The sequence below is a fragment of the Eriocheir sinensis genome, chromosome 25 (assembly GCF_024679095.1).
Source record: "Eriocheir sinensis breed Jianghai 21 chromosome 25, ASM2467909v1, whole genome shotgun sequence".
Lineage (NCBI taxonomy): Eukaryota > Metazoa > Arthropoda > Malacostraca > Decapoda > Varunidae > Eriocheir > Eriocheir sinensis.
This window is the reverse complement of record NC_066533.1, coordinates 3,997,960-4,016,555: the sequence shown is the minus strand read 5'-3', so window position 1 is coordinate 4,016,555 and position 18,596 is coordinate 3,997,960. Positions and strand designations below refer to the sequence as shown.

The 18,596-nt window shown below is 43.7% G+C and overlaps 1 protein-coding gene across 8 annotated transcripts in view; it reads left to right on the top strand.

The window, feature by feature from the left end:
• The first annotated feature begins 507 nt into the window (after positions 1-507).
• The window catches only part of LOC127003217 (uncharacterized), a 43,218-nt gene continuing 25,129 nt past the window's right edge, over positions 508-18,596 (top strand). For 2 of the 8 annotated variants that reach the window (XR_007757016.1, XM_050869593.1), the window contains exon 1: positions 510-947. Coding sequence is in view for 5 of the 8 variants with exons in the window: in XM_050869593.1 (XP_050725550.1) it covers positions 719-947 (229 nt within the window). In the remaining 3 variants the exon portion in view is untranslated. Of the gene's footprint in view, positions 948-7,662; positions 7,883-11,635; positions 11,856-18,596 lie in introns of all 8 variants that reach the window. The other 6 variants (XR_007757014.1, XM_050869595.1, XR_007757015.1 and 3 more) reach the window with 6 other exon arrangements.

Here is an 18,596-nt window from a genome sequence, read left to right as displayed (position 1 = left end):
GCCATAACGGCTTCCTCATCCTTTTCTACATAAGATGAAATGCCTCTGGGAAATAGAAAAAGGAATAAAAGCGATTTTTTTTCTGTTAATCAACTACTACTACTACGTACTACTACTACTACTACTATATACTACTACAGGTATTATAAAGTAAAAACAGATGTCGCTATGTTCAAAAAGTAATTTATTATGACCTTTACATATCCATGCATTGACCTCAACTTTATAATATATTCGAGGTCAAGGTTGATGTGTGTAGTTTTCATGTAGGGACAAGCTGGCTAAGTACAGTTTGACCCCTGACCCCCAAGATGAGCTGACGCGCAGGAACAGTTATAAGTCTTTCCTCGCAAGACAGCATTTTTGAGGATATCAGTGCATTCAGTCAGTCAGTTATTCAGTCAGCCAGTCAGTGACAGTCAGTCCATCCGTTAAGAAAGTCAGTCAGTCTCACACACACACACACACACACACACACACACACAGAGAGAGAGAGAGAGAGAGAGAGAGAGAGAGAGAGAGAGAGAGAGAGAGAGAGAGAGAGAGAGAGAATTATAGAAGCCATGAAGAGTTTTCTGGCAAAGATGTGGTGTGCAAGAAATAGGGAATTGGAAGATTTGTAATGGATACTGCTTGTGTTGTTTTGTTTATTACAGGTTGTGCCGATACGAAGGCATGACTCTCCAACGGGTCACCTGTGATCTTGATCTTGATCTTGATGTCACAGGTGGCTCGGGATTTCTCCCCAGCCAGGCCTTTGTACAGCAAGAGCAAGAGCAAGACCGCCAGCCCGCCTCGGCCCCTCAGCCCGCCCCAAAGCTCCCTCCATGGCCTCCTGCAGGGCTTGAGGTGGTCAGGCTCCCCACAGTGCTGCCCCTCGCAGTGCCAGGGCAGTGCCACACCTGTAAGCTGCGGCGCCATGCCCGGTCTGAGAGCGCCGCTTGTCTGTGAGTGTTGACCTCGTGTTTGATCTTATTTTGAAGCTACTATTTGACCATCGCAAGAACTATGATACGTTTCCTTAGTCTTCATTAATGACTGAGTGCCTGAAGTGTCTGTTTTGGCTCTGGGGTGCCGCACATAACCTATTCCCAAAGGTTAAAAAGGAGGTCAATCAGGCTTTCACGAGTGTTTTCCAGGTTCAAGGTACAGAGGAAGGGTCAAACTGCATCCAGGGTCACTAATATACCCATGCAAGTGGCCCAGACTCCTAGGAAATCACATCAACACAAACCAAATTACTACAGAATCACACCCAACACACCGAATTGCACCAGAATCACACCCAACACATTGAATTCCTCCAGAATCACACCCAACACACCGAATTACTCTAGAATCACACCCAACACTCACTGAATTGCTCCAGAATCACACCCAACACACTGAATTACTCCAGAATTACACCCAACACACACTCAAACACACATGATTGCCAGTTAGCTTTGTGGACTGATTCTGGATCTATATTGTAATGCGGCGGGCAGCTGTCAGTTGCATGAAACGCATATTTGTGTTGGCTGTTCGGGGGACCGGGGAGCCGAGTGTGCAGGGGAGGGAAGTGAAGGAAGTGTAATTGTTAGTGTTGGTGTGTTGTGGTGACAAGTGAATGTGTATTGGTTTTCTGAATGAGTCTATTGTACTGCAGTCTGTAGAGGGAGGCTGTTCCAGTGGTGTATGGTGCGTGGAAAGTATGAGTGCTTGTATGCGTCAGTGTTAGTGTGATATGTTTGGTGTCAAGTGAGTGTGTATTGGTTTTCTGAATGAGTCTATTGTACCGCAGTCTGTAGAGGGAGGCTGTTCCAGTGGTGTATGGTGCGTGGAAAGTATGAGTGCTTGTATGCGTCAGTGTTAGTGTGATATGTTTGGTGTTTATGGATGTGTGTACGTTTGCTGTTTGCGCTGTGTAGGCTAGGTACGTGCGTGGGTCGATGTGAGTGTTTGTGATCTCGTATATAAGTCTGTGTGCTTGTGAAGAGGTTTCTTTGCCCGATGACCTAACCTAACCTATTATCTATATCTATTATCAGGTGTCGAATAGGGAATAAATCGGTTCAGTAATTTGCGTGGTGATAATTAAAGGGGGATGAGGTTGATGGTAATGGGGGGGAGGGGGGGGGGGTTAATGGGAGTAGGTGGAATACGGAAATGGCTTCATTTTTTTTTATATAAAAATATCCTAATAATATACATCGTAAAATGACAATAACTCCATTAGCGTTCATCGTAAAGCAATTCTGAAAGTACCATTCGATTCGGCAGACGTTTCTGCATGGGGTAGGCGCCATTTCAAAGTTCATACTAAAAACTAAGCGATAAAATTCATCTTCTCTTGTTTTTCGCAAAGGGGACCATACCCCCTAACAATGTCAATTTTGCCTGGGGCGTTGATTTCAGGCCATAACGGCTTTCTCTTCCTTTTCTACATAAGATGAAATGCCTCTGGGAAATAGAAAAAGGAGTAAAAGCGGTTTTTTTTCTATAAATCAAAAAAATCCCCGAACATTCCTGATAGTTATATGCAAATATATCCGTTAGTTTTTATCTTAGAGCAATTCTGAGAGTACCCTTCGATTCGTTGGAGTTTTCTGCATCGATTAGGTACCCTTTGCAAAGTTCAGAGTAAAAACTAAACGAGAAATATCACATTTTCCTTACATGTCGACACAACACCCAAGCCTATGAAATGCTGTTCCTTTAGTATAACCTAACTCGATTTCACGAGTTAGGTTAGAGTAAGAAAACAGCAATTCACAAAAGTGGGTGTTGTGTGATGGGTCAAAAGAAGAAGAGGAAGAAGACCTTGCTCCGCAATGTATTGGTTACTGTGCATAGCTCCGTTATAAGGCCTCAAGAAGAGAAAGAAGATCTAGATGCTAGAATTCGGATATAGGTCATATGGGGTGTCGAGTAGGGGGTTAATGGGGTCAGGAAATTGCGTGGCGATAATTAGAGGGGGCGGGAGTTCATGATAATGGGGGGGGCTAGTGGGAGTAGGTGGAATTCGTAGTTAGGTCATGTTCGGTATGGAATAAGGGGTAAATGGGGTTGATAAATTGCGTGGTAATAAATAAAGAGGGCGGGGGTTAACGGTAATGGGGGGGATCTAATGGGAGTAAGTGAAACTCGAAAAAAGGTCATGTGAGTTGTCGAATACTATGTAGATGGGGTCAGTAAATTGCGTGGTGATAATCAGACGGGACGGGGGGCTAGGATAAGGGGGGGAGGCTGTTGGGTGTATCTGGAATTCGTAATTAGGTCATGTTTAGTGTCGAATAGGGAGTAAATGGGGTCAGTAAATTGCGTGGTGATAATTAAAGGGGGCGGGGGAGAAAAGTAATGGGGGGGGGGGGCTAATGTGAGTAGGTGGAATACGGAAATGGCTTCATTTTATTTTTTTATATAAAAATAGCCTAATAAATACATCGTAAAATGACAATAACTCCATTACCGTTCATCGTAAAGCAATTCTGAAAGTACCATTTGATTCGGCGGACGTTTCTGCATGGGGTAGGTGCCCATTTCAAAGTTCATACTAAAAACTAAGCGATAAAATTCATCTTTTCTTGTTTTTCGCAAAGGGGACCATACCCCCAAACACCGTTAATTTTGCCTGGGGCGTTGATTTCAGGCCATGAACGGCTTCCTCATCCTTTTCTACATAAGATGAAATGCCTCTGGGAAATAGAAAAAGGAATAAAAGCGTTTTTTTTTCTGTAAATCAAAAAAATCCCCGAACATTCCTGATAGTTATATGCAAATATATCCGTTAGTTTTTATCTTAAAGCAATTCTGAGTGTACCATTCGATTCGTCGGAGTTTTCAGCATCGATTAGGTACCCTTTGCAAAGTTCAGAGTAAAAACTAACCGAGAAATATCACATTTTCCATACACGTCGTCACAACACCCATACTTATGAATTGCTGTTCCTTTAACATAACATAACACAATTTCACGAGTTAGGTTAGAGTAAGAAAACAGCAATTCATAAGATTGGGTGTTGTGTGATGGGTCAAAAGAAGAAGAGGAAGAAGACCTTGCTCCGCGATGCAGTGGTTACCGTGCATAGCTCCGTTAAGGCCTCAAGAAGAGAAAGAAGATCTAGATGCTAGAATTCGGAAATAGGTCATATGGGGTGTCGAGTAGGAGGTTAATGGGGTCAGTAAATTGCGTGGTGATAATTAGATAGCGCGGGGGTTCATGATAATGTGATGGGGGGGCTAATGGGAGTAGTTGGAATTCGTAATTAGGTCATGTTCGGTATCGAATAAGGGGTAAATGGGGTCAGTAAATTACGTGGTGATAATTAAAGGGGGCGGAAGTTAACGGTAATTGGGGGGGACTAATGGGAGTATGTAAAACTCGAAAATAGGTCTTGCGAGGTGTCGAATAGTGGGTAAATGGGTTCAATAAATTGTGGGGTCATGATCAGAGGGATAGGGGGGTTAGGATAAGGGGAGGGGGCTATTGGGATTAAGTGGAAATCGTAATTAGGTCATGTTCGGTATCGATTAGGAAGTAAATAGGTGCAATAAATTGCGTGGTGTTTATTAGAGGGGGCGGGGATGAAAAGTAATGGGGAGGTTAATAAGAATAGGTGGAATTCGAGAATACGTCATCTAAGGTGTCGAATAGGGAGTAAATCGGGTCAGTAATTTGCGTAGTGATAATTAAAAGGGGATAAGGTTGATGGTAATGGGGGGGGGCAAGGCTAATGGGAGTAGGTGGAATACGGAAATGACTTCATTTTATTTTTTTTATATAAAAATAGCCTAATAAAGTACATAGTAAAATAGCAATAACTCCATTAGCGTTCATCGTAAAGCAATTCTGAAAGTCCTATTCGATTCGGCGGACGTTTCTGCATGGGGTAGGTGCCCATTTCAAAGTTCATACTAAAAACTAAGCGATAAAATGCATCTTTTCTTGTTTTTCGCAGAGGGGACCATACACCCCAAACACCGTTAATTTTGCCTGGGGCGTTGATTTCAGGCCATGAACGGCTTCCTCATCCTTTTCTACATGAGATGATATGCCTCTGGGAAATAGAAAAATTTCTGTAAATCAAAAAAATTCCCGAACATTCCCAATAGTTATATGCAAATATATCCTTTAGTTTTTATCTTAGAGCAATTCTGCGTGTGCCATTCGATTCGTCGTAGTTTTCCGCATCGATTAGGTACCCTTTCCAAAGTTCAGATTAAAAACTATGCGAGAAATATGACATTTTTTATGCACGTCGACACAACACCTATACTTATGAATTGCTGTTCCCCTAGTCTAACCTATCTCGATTTCACGAGTTAGGTTAGAGTAAGAAAACAGCAATTCATAAGATTGGGTGTTGTGTGATGGGTCAAAAGAAGAAGAGGAAGAAGACCTTGCTCCGCAATGCAGTGGTTACTGTGCATAGCTCCGTTATAAGGCCTCAAGAAGAGGAAGAAGGTCTAGATTTTAGAATTCGGAAATAGGTCATATGGGGTGTCGAGTAAGAGGTTTATGGGGTCAGTAAATTGCGTGCTGATAATTACAGGGAGCGGGGCTCAATAATAATGAGGGGGGGGGTAATGGGAGTAGGTGGAATTCGTAATTAGGTCATGTTCGGTGGCGAATAAGGGGTAAATGGGGTCAGTAAATTGCCTGCTGATAATTAAAAGGGGCGGGGGTTAACGGTAATGTGGGGGGGGGGCTAATGGGAGTAGGTGAAACTCGAAAATAGGTCATGTGAGGTGTCGAATACTGGGTAAATGGGGTCAGTAAATTTCTTCTTGATAATCAGAGGGGGCGAGGGATTAGGGTAAGAGGGGGGTCTATTGAGAGTAGGTGGAATTCGTAGTTAGGTCATGTTCGGTATCGAATAAGGGGTAAATGGGGTCAGTAAATAACGTGGTGATAATTAAAGAGGGCGGGGGATTACGGTAATTGGGGAGGGGCCTATGGGACTAGGTGAGACTCGCAAATAGGTCAAGTGAGGTGTCGAATACTGGGTAAATGGGGTCAGTAAATTCTGTGGTGATAATCAGAGGGGGCGGGGGGTTATGGTAAGGTGGGGGGGGGCTAATGGGAGTAGGTGGAATTCGCAATTAGGTCATTTTCTGTGTCGAATATGGAGTAAATGGGGTCAGTAAACTGCTTGGTGATAATTAAAGGGGGCGGGGGTTAACGGTAAAGGGGGGGGGGGTAATGGGAGTAGGTGAAACTCGAAAATAGGTCATGTGAGGTGTCGAATACTGGTTAAATGGGGTCAGTAAATTGCGTGGTGATAATTAAAGGGGCTGGGGTTAACGGTAATTGCGGGGTGCTAATGGGAGTAGGTGAAACTCGAAAATAGGTCATATGAGGTGTCGAATACTGGGTAAGAGGGGTCAGTAAATTTCGTGGTGATAATCAGAGGGGGCGGAGGGTTAAGGGGGGTGGGCTATTGGGAGTAGGTGGAATTCGTATTTAGGTCATGTTCTGTGTCGAATAGGGAGTAAATGGGGTCAGTAAATTGCGTGGTGATAATTAAAGGGGGCGGCTGTGAAAAGTAATGGGGGGGGGCTAATTGGAATAGATGGAATTCGAAAATAGGTCACATCAGGTGTCGAATAGGGAATAAATCGGGTCAGTAATTTACATGGTGATAATTAAAGGGGGATGAGGTTGATGGTAACGGGGGGGGCTAATGGGAGTAGGTGGAATACGGAAATGGCTTCATTTTTTTTTTTTATAAAAATAGCCTAATAAAATACATCGTATAATAACAATAACTCCATTACCGTTCTTCGTAAAGCAATTCTGAAAGTACCATTTTAATTGGCGGACGTTTCTGCATGGGGTAGGTGCCCATTTCAAAGTTCATACTAAAAACTAAGCGATAAAATTCATCTTTTCTTGTTTTTCGCAAAGGGGACCATACCCCCAAACACCGCTAATTTTGCCCGGTGCGTTGCTTTCAGGCCATGAACGGCTTCCTCATCCTTTTCTACATAAGATGAAATGCCTCTGGGAAATAGAAAAAGGAATAAAAGCGGTTTTTTCTGCAAATCAACTACTACTACTACTACTACTACGTACTACTACTACTACTATATACTACTACAGGTGTTATAAAGTGAAAACAGATGTCATTATGTTCAAAAAGTATTTTATCATGACCTTTACATATCCATGCATTGACCTCAAGTTTATAATATAATCGAGGTCAAGGGTGACGTGTTGTTTTCATGTAGGGACAAGCTGGCTAAGTACACCTTGACCTCTGACCCCCAAGATGAGCTGACGCGCAGGAATAGCTATAAGTCCACCCTCGTAAGACAGCATTTTTGAGGATATCAGTTCATTCAGTCATTTAGTTATTCAGTCAGCCAGTCAGTGACAGTCAGTCTAACCGTTAAGAAAGTCAGTCAGTCTCACACACACACACACACACACACACACACACAGAGAGAGAGAGAGAGAGAGAGAGAGAGAGAGAGAGAGAGAGAGAGAGAGAGAGAGAGAGAGAGAGAGAGAGAATTATTGAAGCCATGAAGAGTTTTCTGGCAAAGATGTGGTGTGCAAGAAATAGGGAATTGGAAGATTTGTAATGGATACTGCTTGTGTTGTTTTGTTTATTACAGGTTGTGGCGATACGAAGGCCTGACTCCATCTTGATCTTGATCCTGATCCTGATGTCACAGGTGGCTCGGGATTTCTCCCCAGCCAGGCCTTTGTACAGCAAGAGCAAGAGCAAGACCGCCAGCCCGCCTCGGCCCCTCAGCCCGCCCCAAGGCTCCCTCCATGGCCTCCTGCAGGGCTTGAGGTGGTCAGGCTCCCCACAGTGCTGCCCCTCGCAGTGCCAGGGCAGTGCCACACCTGTAAGCTGCGGCGCCATGCCCGGTTTGAGGGCGCCGCTGGCCTGTGAGTGCTGACCTCGTGTTTGACCTTATTTTGAAGCTACTATCTGACCATCGCAGGAATTATTACACGGTTTATGAGTCTTCATTAATGACTGAGTGCCTGAATTGTCTGTTTTGGCTCTGGGTGCCGCACATAACCTATTCCCAAAGCTTAAAAAGGAGGTCAATCAGGCTTTCACGAGTGAAACCAAATTACTCCAGAATCACACCCAACACATAAAATTGCTCCAGCATCACACCCAACACACTGAATTACTCCAGAATCATACCCAACACACACTGAATTGCTCCAGAATCACACCCAACACATTGAATTCCTCCAGAATCACACCCAACACACACTGAATTGCTCCAGAATCACATCCAATACACTGAATTACTCTAGAATTACACCCAACACACCAAATTGCTCCAGAATCACACCCAGCACACACTGATTTGCGCCAGACTCACACCCAACACACTGAATTACTCTGCCACACTCAGAATCATACCCAACTCACACTGAATTCCTCCAGAATCACACCCAACACATTGGATTCTTCCAGAATCACACCCAACACATTAAATTCCTCCAGAATCACACCCAGCACATTGAATTCCTCCAGAATCACGCCCAACACACACTGAATTGCTCCAGAATCACACCCAACACATTGAATTCCTCCAGAATCACACCCAGCACATTGAATTCCTCCAGAATCACACCCAACACACACTGAATTGCTCCAGAATCACACCCAACACATTGAATTCCTCCAGAATCACACCCAATACACACTGAATTACTCAAGAATCACACCCAACACACACTAAATTGCTTCAGAATCACACCCAACACCGAATTGCTCCAGAATCACACAAAACACACCGAATTACTCCAGAATCATACCCAACACACACTGAATTGCTCTAGAATCACACCCAACACATTGAATTCCTCCAGAATCACACCCAGCACATTAAATTCTCCAGAATAACACCCAACACACTGAATTACTCCAGAATCACACCCAACACACACTGAATTACTCCAGAATCACACCCAACACACACTCAAACACACATGATTGCCTGTTAGCTTTGTGGACTGATTCTAGACAATTTGGGTAGGCGGTGGCCGAAGTGATAGCGTACTGGACCCACATTCGCCGCGTGATGGACGACGCGGGTTCGAATCCTCACGCTACCACTCGGATTTTTCAGTCACCGCCGAGTGGCTTAAAACTACCCACATGCTGTCCTGAAGACCACCCATCGACCCGGACTCTAGAGGAAGCCGTCCAAGCGAATCAAGAACGAGTTCCGGGGGGCAGCATGAGCCAATGCAAGATGGCGCCACTATAAATACTCGCCTGCGCTAGAACGGGCTGGGCCGACCATCAGGCCCCACCTGGAAGAAACCTTGGGCCGACCATCAGGCCCCACCGGGAAGATGCCTACCGGCGCAATAGGCAACAACGTACAAAAAAAAAAAATGCGGCGGGCAGCCATCAGTTGCATGAAACGCATATTTGTGTTGGCTGTTCGGGGGACCGGGGAGCCGAGTGTGCAGGGGAAGAAAGTGAAGGAAGTGTAATTGTTAGTGTTGGTATGTTGTGGTGACAAGTGACTGTGTATTGGTTTTCTAAATGAGTCTATTGTACCGCAGGCTGTAGAGGGAGGCTGTTCCAGTGGTGTATGCTGCGTGGAAAGTATGAAAGTATGAAAGTATACCCGTTAGTTTTTATCTTAGAGCAATTCTAAGTGTACCATTCGATTCGTCGGAGTTTTCTGCATCGATTAGTTACCCTTTGCAAAGTTGAAAGTAAAAACTAAGCGAGAAATATCACATTTTACATACACGTCGACACAACACCCATACTTATGAATTGCTGTTCCATTAGTCTAACCTAACTCGATTTCACGAGCTAGGTTAGAGTAAGAAAGCAGAAATTCATAAGATTGGGTCTTGTGGGATGGGTCAAAAGAAGAAGAGGAAAAAGACTTTGCTCCGCAATGCAGTGGTTACTGTGCATAGCTCCGTTATAAGGCCTCAAGAAGAGGAAGAAGGTCTAGATCAGGGCTACTCAACTGGCGGCCCGCGGTCCGAATCCGGACCTTATGAGTGTTGTAACTGGACCCCAAGTTCCAGCAGTAGAAAAATATAACTGATTTACATGGTCCTGGTAGTGATAGATTCTTGCAAGTATATTTCCTTGCCTGACTGTAGGCCCTACAATCAGTCAAGGAAATACACTTGCAAGAATCCATCGCTAGGACTTTCATAATGTAAAATTATATTTTGCTACTCCTGGAGCTGGGGTCCAGCTACAATATTTAATCGGACCTCTGCATACATTTGTACTTGTCTAACTGGACCTTTGCTCATAATGGTTGAGTAGCCCTGGTCTAGATTTTAGAATTCGGAAAGAGGTCATATGGGGTGTCGAGTAGGGGGTTAATGGGGTCAGTAAATTGCGTGGTGATAATTAGAAGGGGCGGAGGTTCATGATAATGTGGGGGGGGCTATTGCGAGTAATTGGAGTTCGTTTTTAGGTCATGTTCGGTATCGAATAAGGGGTAAAAGGGGTCAGTAAATTGCGTGGTGATAATTAAAGGGGGCGGGGGTTAACGGTAATTGGGGGGGGACTAATGGGAGTAGGTAAAACTCGAAAATATGCCATGTCAGGTGTCGAATAGGGATTAAATCGGGTCAGTAATTTACATGGTGATAATTAAAGGGGGATGAGGTTGATGGTAACGGGGGGGGCTAATGGGAGTAGGTGGAATACGGAAATGGCTTAATTTTTTTTTTTTTTAAATAGCCTAATACAAATACATCGTAAAATAACAATAACTCCATTACCGTTCTTCGTAAAGCAATTCTGAAAGTACCATTTTAATTGGCGGACGTTTCTGCATGGGGTAGGTGCCCATTTCAAAGTTCATACTAAAAACTAAGCGATAAAATTCAACTTTTCTTCTTTTTTGCAAAGAGGACCATACCCCCAAACACCGCTAATTTTGCCCGGTGCGTTGCTTTCAGGCCATGAACGGCTTCCTCATCCTTTTCTACATAAGATGAAATGCCTCTGGGAAATAGAAAAAGGAATAAAAGCGGTTTTTTCTGTAAATCAACTACTACTACTACTACTACGTACTACTACTACTACTATATACTACTACAGGTGTTATAAAGTGAAAACAGATGTCATTATGTTCAAAAAGTAATTTATCATGACCTTTACATATCCATGCATTGACCTCAAGTTTATAATATATTCGAGGTCAAGGTTGATGTGTGTAGTTTTCATGTAGGGACAAGCTGGCTAAGTACACCTTGACCCCTGACCCCCAAGATGAGCTGACGCGCAGGAATAGTTATAAGTCTACCCTCGTAAGACAGCATTTTTGAGGATATCAGTGCATTCAGTCAGTCAGTTATTCAGTCAGCCAGTCAGTGACAGTCAGTCCAACCGTTAAGAAAGTCAGTCAGTCTCACACACACACACACACACACACACACACACACACACACACACAGAGAGAGAGAGAGAGAGAGAGAGAGAGAGAGAGAGAGAGAGAGAGAGAGAGAGAGAGAGAGAGAGAGAGAATTATAGAAGCCATGAAGAGTTTTCTGGCAAAGATGTGGTGTGCAAGAAATAGGGAATTGGAAGATTTGTAATGGATACTGCTTGTGTTGTTTTGTTTATTACAGGTTGTGCCGATACGAAGGCCTGACTCCATCTTGATCCTGATCCTGATGTCACAGGTGGCTCGGGATTTCTCCCCAGCCAGGCCTTTGTACAGCAAGAGCAAGAGCAAGACCGCCAGCCCGCCTCGGCCCCTCAGCCCGCCCCAAGGCTCCCTCCATGGCCTCCTGCAGGGCTTGAGGTGGTCAGGCTCCCCACAGTGCTGCCCCTCGCAGTGCCAGGGCAGTGCCACACCTGTAAGCTGCGGCGCCATGCCCGGTTTGAGGGCGCCGCTGGCCTGTGAGTGCTGACCTCGTGTTTGACCTTATTTTGAAGCTACTATCTGACCATCGCAGGAATTATTACACGGTTTATGAGTCTTCATTAATGACTGAGTGCCTGAATTGTCTGTTTTGGCTCTGGGTGCCGCACATAACCTATTCCCAAAGCTTAAAAAGGAGGTCAATCAGGCTTTCACGAGTGAAACCAAATTACTCCAGAATCACACCCAACACACCGAATTGCTCCAGCATCACACCCAACACACTGAATTACTCCAGAATCATACCCAACACACACTGAATTGCTCCAGAATCACACCCAACACATTGAATTCCTCCAGAATCACACCCAACACACACTGAATTACTCCAGAATCACACCCAGCTCACACTGAATTACTCCAGAATCACACCCAACACACCAAATTGCTCCAGAATCACACCCAGCACACACTGAATTGCTCCAGAATCACACCCAACACACTGAATTACTCCAGAATCATACCCAACTCACACTGAATTCCTCCAGAATCACACCCAACACATTGGATTCTTCCAGAATCACACCCAACACATTAAATTCCTCCAGAATCACACCCAGCACATTGAATTCCTCCAGAAACACATTGAATTCCTCCAGAATCACACCCAGCACATTGAATTCCTCCAGAATCACACCCAACACACACTGAATTGCTCCAGAATCACACCCAACACATTGAATTCCTCCAGAATCACACCCAATACACACTGAATTACTCAAGAATCACACCCAACACACACTAAATTGCTTCAGAATCACACCCAACACCGAATTGCTCCAGAATCACACAAAACACACCGAATTACTCCAGAATCATACCCAACACACACTGAATTGCTCTAGAATCACACCCAACACATTGAATTCCTCCAGAATCACACCCAGCACATTAAATTCCTCCAGAATAACACCCAACACACACTGAATTACTCCAGAATCACACCCAACACACACTGAATTACTCCAGAATCACACCCAACACACACTCAAACACACATGATTGCCTGTTAGCTTTGTGGACTGATTCTAGACAATTTGGGTAGGCGGTGGCCGAAGTGATAGCGTACTGGACCCACATTCGCCGCGTGATGGACGACGCGGGTTCGAATCCTCACGCTACCACTCGGATTTTTCAGTCACCGCCGAGTGGCTTAAAACTACCCACATGCTGTCCTGAAGACCACCCATCGACCCGGACTCTAGAGGAAGCCGTCCAAGCGAATCAAGAACGAGTTCCGGGGGGCAGCATGAGCCAATGCAAGATGGCGCCACTATAAATACTCGCCTGCGCTAGAACGGGCTGGGCCGACCATCAGGCCCCACCTGGAAGAAACCTTGGGCCGACCATCAGGCCCCACCGGGAAGATGCCTACCGGCGCAATAGGCAACAACGTACAAAAAAAAAAAAATGCGGCGGGCAGCCATCAGTTGCATGAAACGCATATTTGTGTTGGCTGTTCGGGGGACCGGGGAGCCGAGTGTGCAGGGGAAGAAAGTGAAGGAAGTGTAATTGTTAGTGTTGGTGTGTTGTGGTGACAAGTGACTGTGTATTGGTTTTCTAAATGAGTCTATTGTACCGCAGGCTGTAGAGGGAGGCTGTTCCAGTGGTGTATGCTGCGTGGAAAGTATGAAAGTATGAAAGTATACCCGTTAGTTTTTATCTTAGAGCAATTCTAAGTGTACCATTCGATTCGTCGGAGTTTTCTGCATCGATTAGTTACCCTTTGCAAAGTTGAAAGTAAAAACTAAGCGAGAAATATCACATTTTACATACACGTCGACATTAACACCCATACTTATGGTGCAATTGGTCAACCTAACTCGATTTCACGAGTTAGGTTAGAAATAAAAGAAATTCATAAGATTGGGTCTTGTGGGATGGGTCAAAAGAAGAAGAGGAAAAAGACTTTGCTCCGCAATGCAGTGGTTACTGTGCATAGCTCCGTTATAAGGCCTCAAGAAGAGGAAGAAGGTCTAGATCAGGGCTACTCAACTGGCGGCCCGCGGTCCGAATCCGGACCTTATGAGTGTTGTAACTGGACCCCAAGTTCCAGCAGTAGAAAAATATAACTGATTTACATGGTCCTGGTAGTGATAGATTCTTGCAAGTATATTTCCTTGCCTGACTGTAGGCCCTACAATCAGTCAAGGAAATACACTTGCAAGAATCCATCGCTAGGACTTTCATAATGTAAAATTATATTTTGCTACTCCTGGAGCTGGGGTCCAGCTACAATATTTAATCGGATCTCTGCATACATTTGTACTTGTCTAACTGGACCTTTGCTCATAATGGTTGAGTAGCCCTGGTCTAGATTTTAGAATTCGGAAAGAGGTCATATGGGGTGTCGAGTAGGGGGTTAATGGGGTCAGTAAATTGCGTGGTGATAATTAGAAGGGGCGGAGGTTCATGATAATGTGGAGGGGGCTAATGGGAGTAATTGGAATTCGTTTTTAGGTCATGTTCGGTATCGAATAAGGGGTAAAAGGGGTCAGTAAATTGCGTGGTGATAATTAAAGGGGGCGGGGGTTAACGGTAATTGGGGGGGGACTAATGGGAGTATGTAAAACTCGAAAATATGCCATGTCAGGTGTCGAATAGGGATTAAATCGGGTCAGTAATTTACGTGGTGATAATTAAAGAGGCATGAGGTTGATGGTAATGGGTGGGGTCTAATGGGAGTAGGTGGAATACGGAAATTACTTCATTTTTTTTTTATATATATATATATATATATATATATATATATATATATATATATATATATATATATATATATATATATATATATATATATATATATATAAAAATAGCCTAATAAAATACATCGTAAAATGACAATAACTCTATTAGCGTTCATCGTAAAGCAATTCTAAAAGTACCGTTCGATTCGGCGGACGTTTCTGCATGGGGTAGGTGCCCATTTCAAAGTTCATTCTAAAAACTAAGCGATAAAATTCATCTTTTCTTGTTTTTCGCACAGGGGACCATACCCCCAAACACCGTTAATTTTGCCTGGAGCGTTGATATCAGGCCATGAACGGCTTCCTCTTCCTTTTCTCTATAAGATGAAATGCCTCTGGGAAATAGAAAAAGGAATAAAAGCGGGGTTTTTTTTTGTAAATCAAAAAAATCCCAGAACATTCCCGATTGTTATATGCAAATATATCCGTTAGTTTTAATCTTAGAGCAATTCTGAGTGTACCATTCCATTCGTCGGAGTTTTCTGCAACGACTAGGTACCCTTTGCAAAGTTCAGAGTAAAAACTATGCGAGAAATATAACATTTTCCATACACGTTGACACAACACCCATACTTATGAAATGCTGTTCCCTTATTTTAACCCAACTCGATTTCACGAGTTAGGTTAGAGTAAGAAAAAAGCAATTCATAAGATTGGGTGTTGTGGGATGGGTCAAAAGAAGAAGAGGAAGAAGACTTTGCTCCGCAATTCAGTGGTTACTGTGCATAGCTCCGTTATAAGGCCTCAAGCTAGAAATCGAGCTAATAGGGTACTGGGATTTATTTCAAGGAGCGTAAGCAACAGAAGCCCCGAAGTCTTCCTCAAACTATATTTAGCATTAGTTAGACCTCATCTTGACTATGCGGTTTAGTTCTGGTCACCTTACTATAGAATGGATATCAAAATATTAGAATCGGTGCAGAGGAGGATGACTAAGATGATTCAGGGGTTGAGAAACTTGCCATACGAGGAAAGACTCAAGCAGTTAAACCTGCATTCTCTAGAAAGGCGAAGGGTGCTTGGAGACATGATCGAGGTTTATAAATGGATGAAGGGCTTTAATAAGGGAGACATTCATAAGGTTTTGTTGGTAAGAGAACCGGGTAGGACACGAAGTAATGGGTTTAAACTGGATAAATTCAGATTCAACAGGGACATAGGCAAAAATTGGTTTACTAACAGGGTGGTGGATGAGTGGAATAGGCTTAGCAGTCATGTGGTGAGTGCCAATACAATTGTCACATTCAAAAATAGACTAGATAAATTCATGGACAGCGATATTAGGTGGGGTTAGATACACGGGAGCTTAGGGTCAAAGGAGCTGCCTTGTACAGGCCTACCGGCCTCTTGTAGACTCCTGCGTTCTTATGTTCTTATGTTCTTAAGAAGAGGAAGAAAGTCTAGATTTTAGAATTCGGAAATAGGTCATATGGGGTGTCGAGTAGGGAGTTATTGGGGTCAGTAAATTGCGTGGTGATAATTAGAGGGGGCGGAGGCTCATGATAATGTGGGGGGGAGCTAATGGGAGTAATTGGACTTCGTAATTAGGTCATGTTCGGTATCGAATAAGGGGTAAATGGGATCAGTAAATTGCGTGGTGATAATTAAAGGGGGCGGGGGTTAACGGTAATTGGGAGGGGGGCTAATGGGAGTAAGTGAAACTCGAAAATAGGTCATGTGAGGTGTCGAATACTGGTTAAAAGGGGTCAATAAATTGCGTGGTGGTAATCAGAGGGGGCGGGGGCTTAGGGTAAGGAAGAGGGGCTATTGTGAGTAGGTGGAATTAGTAATTAGGTCATGTTCGGTGTCGAAAAGGGAGTAAATGGGGTCAGTAAATTGCGTGGTGATAATTAAAGGGGGCGGTGGTGAAAAGTAATGGGGGAGGCTAATGGGAAACGGTGGAATTCGAAAATAGGTCATATCATGCGTCGAATAGGGAATAAATCGGGTCAGTAGTTTGCGTGGTGATAATTAAAGGGGGATGAGGTTGATCGTAATGTGGGGGGCTAATGGGAGTAGGTGGAATATGGAAATGGCTTCATTTTGTTTAATTTTTATAAAAATAGCCTAATAATATAATTATATACATCGTAAAATGACTATAACTCCATTAGCGTTCATCGTAAAGCAATTCTGAAAGTACCGCTCGATTCCGCGGACGTTTCTACATGGGGTAGATGCCCATTTCAAAGTTCATACTAAAAACTAAATCATCTTTTCTTGTTTTTCGCAAAGGGGACCATACCCCAAAACACCGCTAATTTTGCCTGGGGCGTTGATTTCGGGCAATGAACGGCTTCCTCATCCTTTTCTGCATAAGATGAAATGCCTCTGGGAAATAGAATAAGGAATAAAAGCAGTTTTTTTTCTGTAAAACAAAAAAATCCCCGAACATTCCTGATAGTTATATGCAAATATATCCGTTAGTTTTTATCTTAAAGCAATTCTGAGTGTACCATTCGATTCGTCGGAGTTTTCAGCATCGATTACGTACGCTTTGCAAAGTTCAGAGTAAAAACTAAGCGAGAAATATCACATTTTCCATACACGTCGACACAACACCCATACTTATGAATTGCTGTTCCATTAGCCTAACCTAACTCGATTTCACGAGTTAGGTTAGAGTAAGAAAACAGCAATTCATAAGATTGGGTGTTGTGTGATGGGTCAAAAGAAGAAGAGGAGGAAGACCTTGCTCCGCGATGCAGTGGTTACCGTGCAGAGCTCCGTTATAAGGACTCAAGAAGAGAAAGAATATCTAGATGCTACAATTCGGAAATAGGTCATATGGGGTGTTGAGTAGAGGGTTAACGGGGTCAGCAAATTGCGTGGTGATAATGAGATAGGGCGGGGGTTCATGATAATGTGAGGGGGGCTAAGGGGAGTAATTGGAATTCGTAATTAGGTCATGCTCGGTATCGAATAAAAGATGAATGGGGTCAGTAAATTGAGTGGTGATAATTAAAGGTGGCGGGGGTTAACGGTAATTGAGGGGTGCTAATGGGAGTAAGTAAAACTCAAAAATAGGTCATGTGAGGTGTCGAATACTGGGTAAATGGGGTCAGTAAAATGTGGGGTGATGATCAGAGGGGGCGGGGGGCTAAGATAAGGGGAGGGGGCTATTGGGAGTAGGTGGAATTCGTAATTAGTTCATGTTCGGTGTCGAGTAGGGAGTAAATGGGGTCAGTAAATTGCCTGGTGATAATTAAAGGTGTGTAGATGAAAAGTAATGGGGGGGGGGGCTAATGGAAATAGGTGTAATTCGAGAATAGGTCATCTCAGGTGTCGAATAGTGAATAAATCGGGTCAGTAATTTGCTTGGTGATAATTAAGGTGGGATGAGGTTGATTGTAAGGGGGGTGGGGGTTAATGGGAGTAGGTGGAATACGGAAATGGCTTCATTATATTTTTTTAAATAAAAATAGCCTAATAAAATTCATCGTAAAATGACAATAACTTCATTAGCGTTCATCGTAAAGCAATTCTGAAAGTACCATTCGACTCGGCGGACGTTTCTGTATGGGGTAGGTGCCTTATTCAAGGTTCATAATAAAAACTAAGCGATAAAACTTATCTTTTCTTGTTTTTCGCAAAGGGGACCACACCCCCAAACACCGCAAATTTTGCCTGGGGCGTTGATTTCAGGCCATGAACGGCTTCCTCATCCTTTTCTACATAAGATGAAATGAATCTGGGAAAAAGAATAAGGAATAAAAGCAGTTTTTTTCTTTAAAACAAAAAAATCCCCGAACATTCCTTTGTTTTTTTTTTGTTTTGTTTTTTTACGTCACGGCCTATTGCGCCGGTAGGCTTCTTTCCGGTGGATCCTTATGGTCGGTCCAAGGCTTCTTTCCGGTGGGTCCTGATGGTCGGCCCAGCCCGTTCTGGCGCAGGCTAGTGTTTATAGTGGCACCATCTTGCATTGGCTCATGCTGCCCTCCTGGAGCTCATCTTTAATCCTAGAATCTAGGG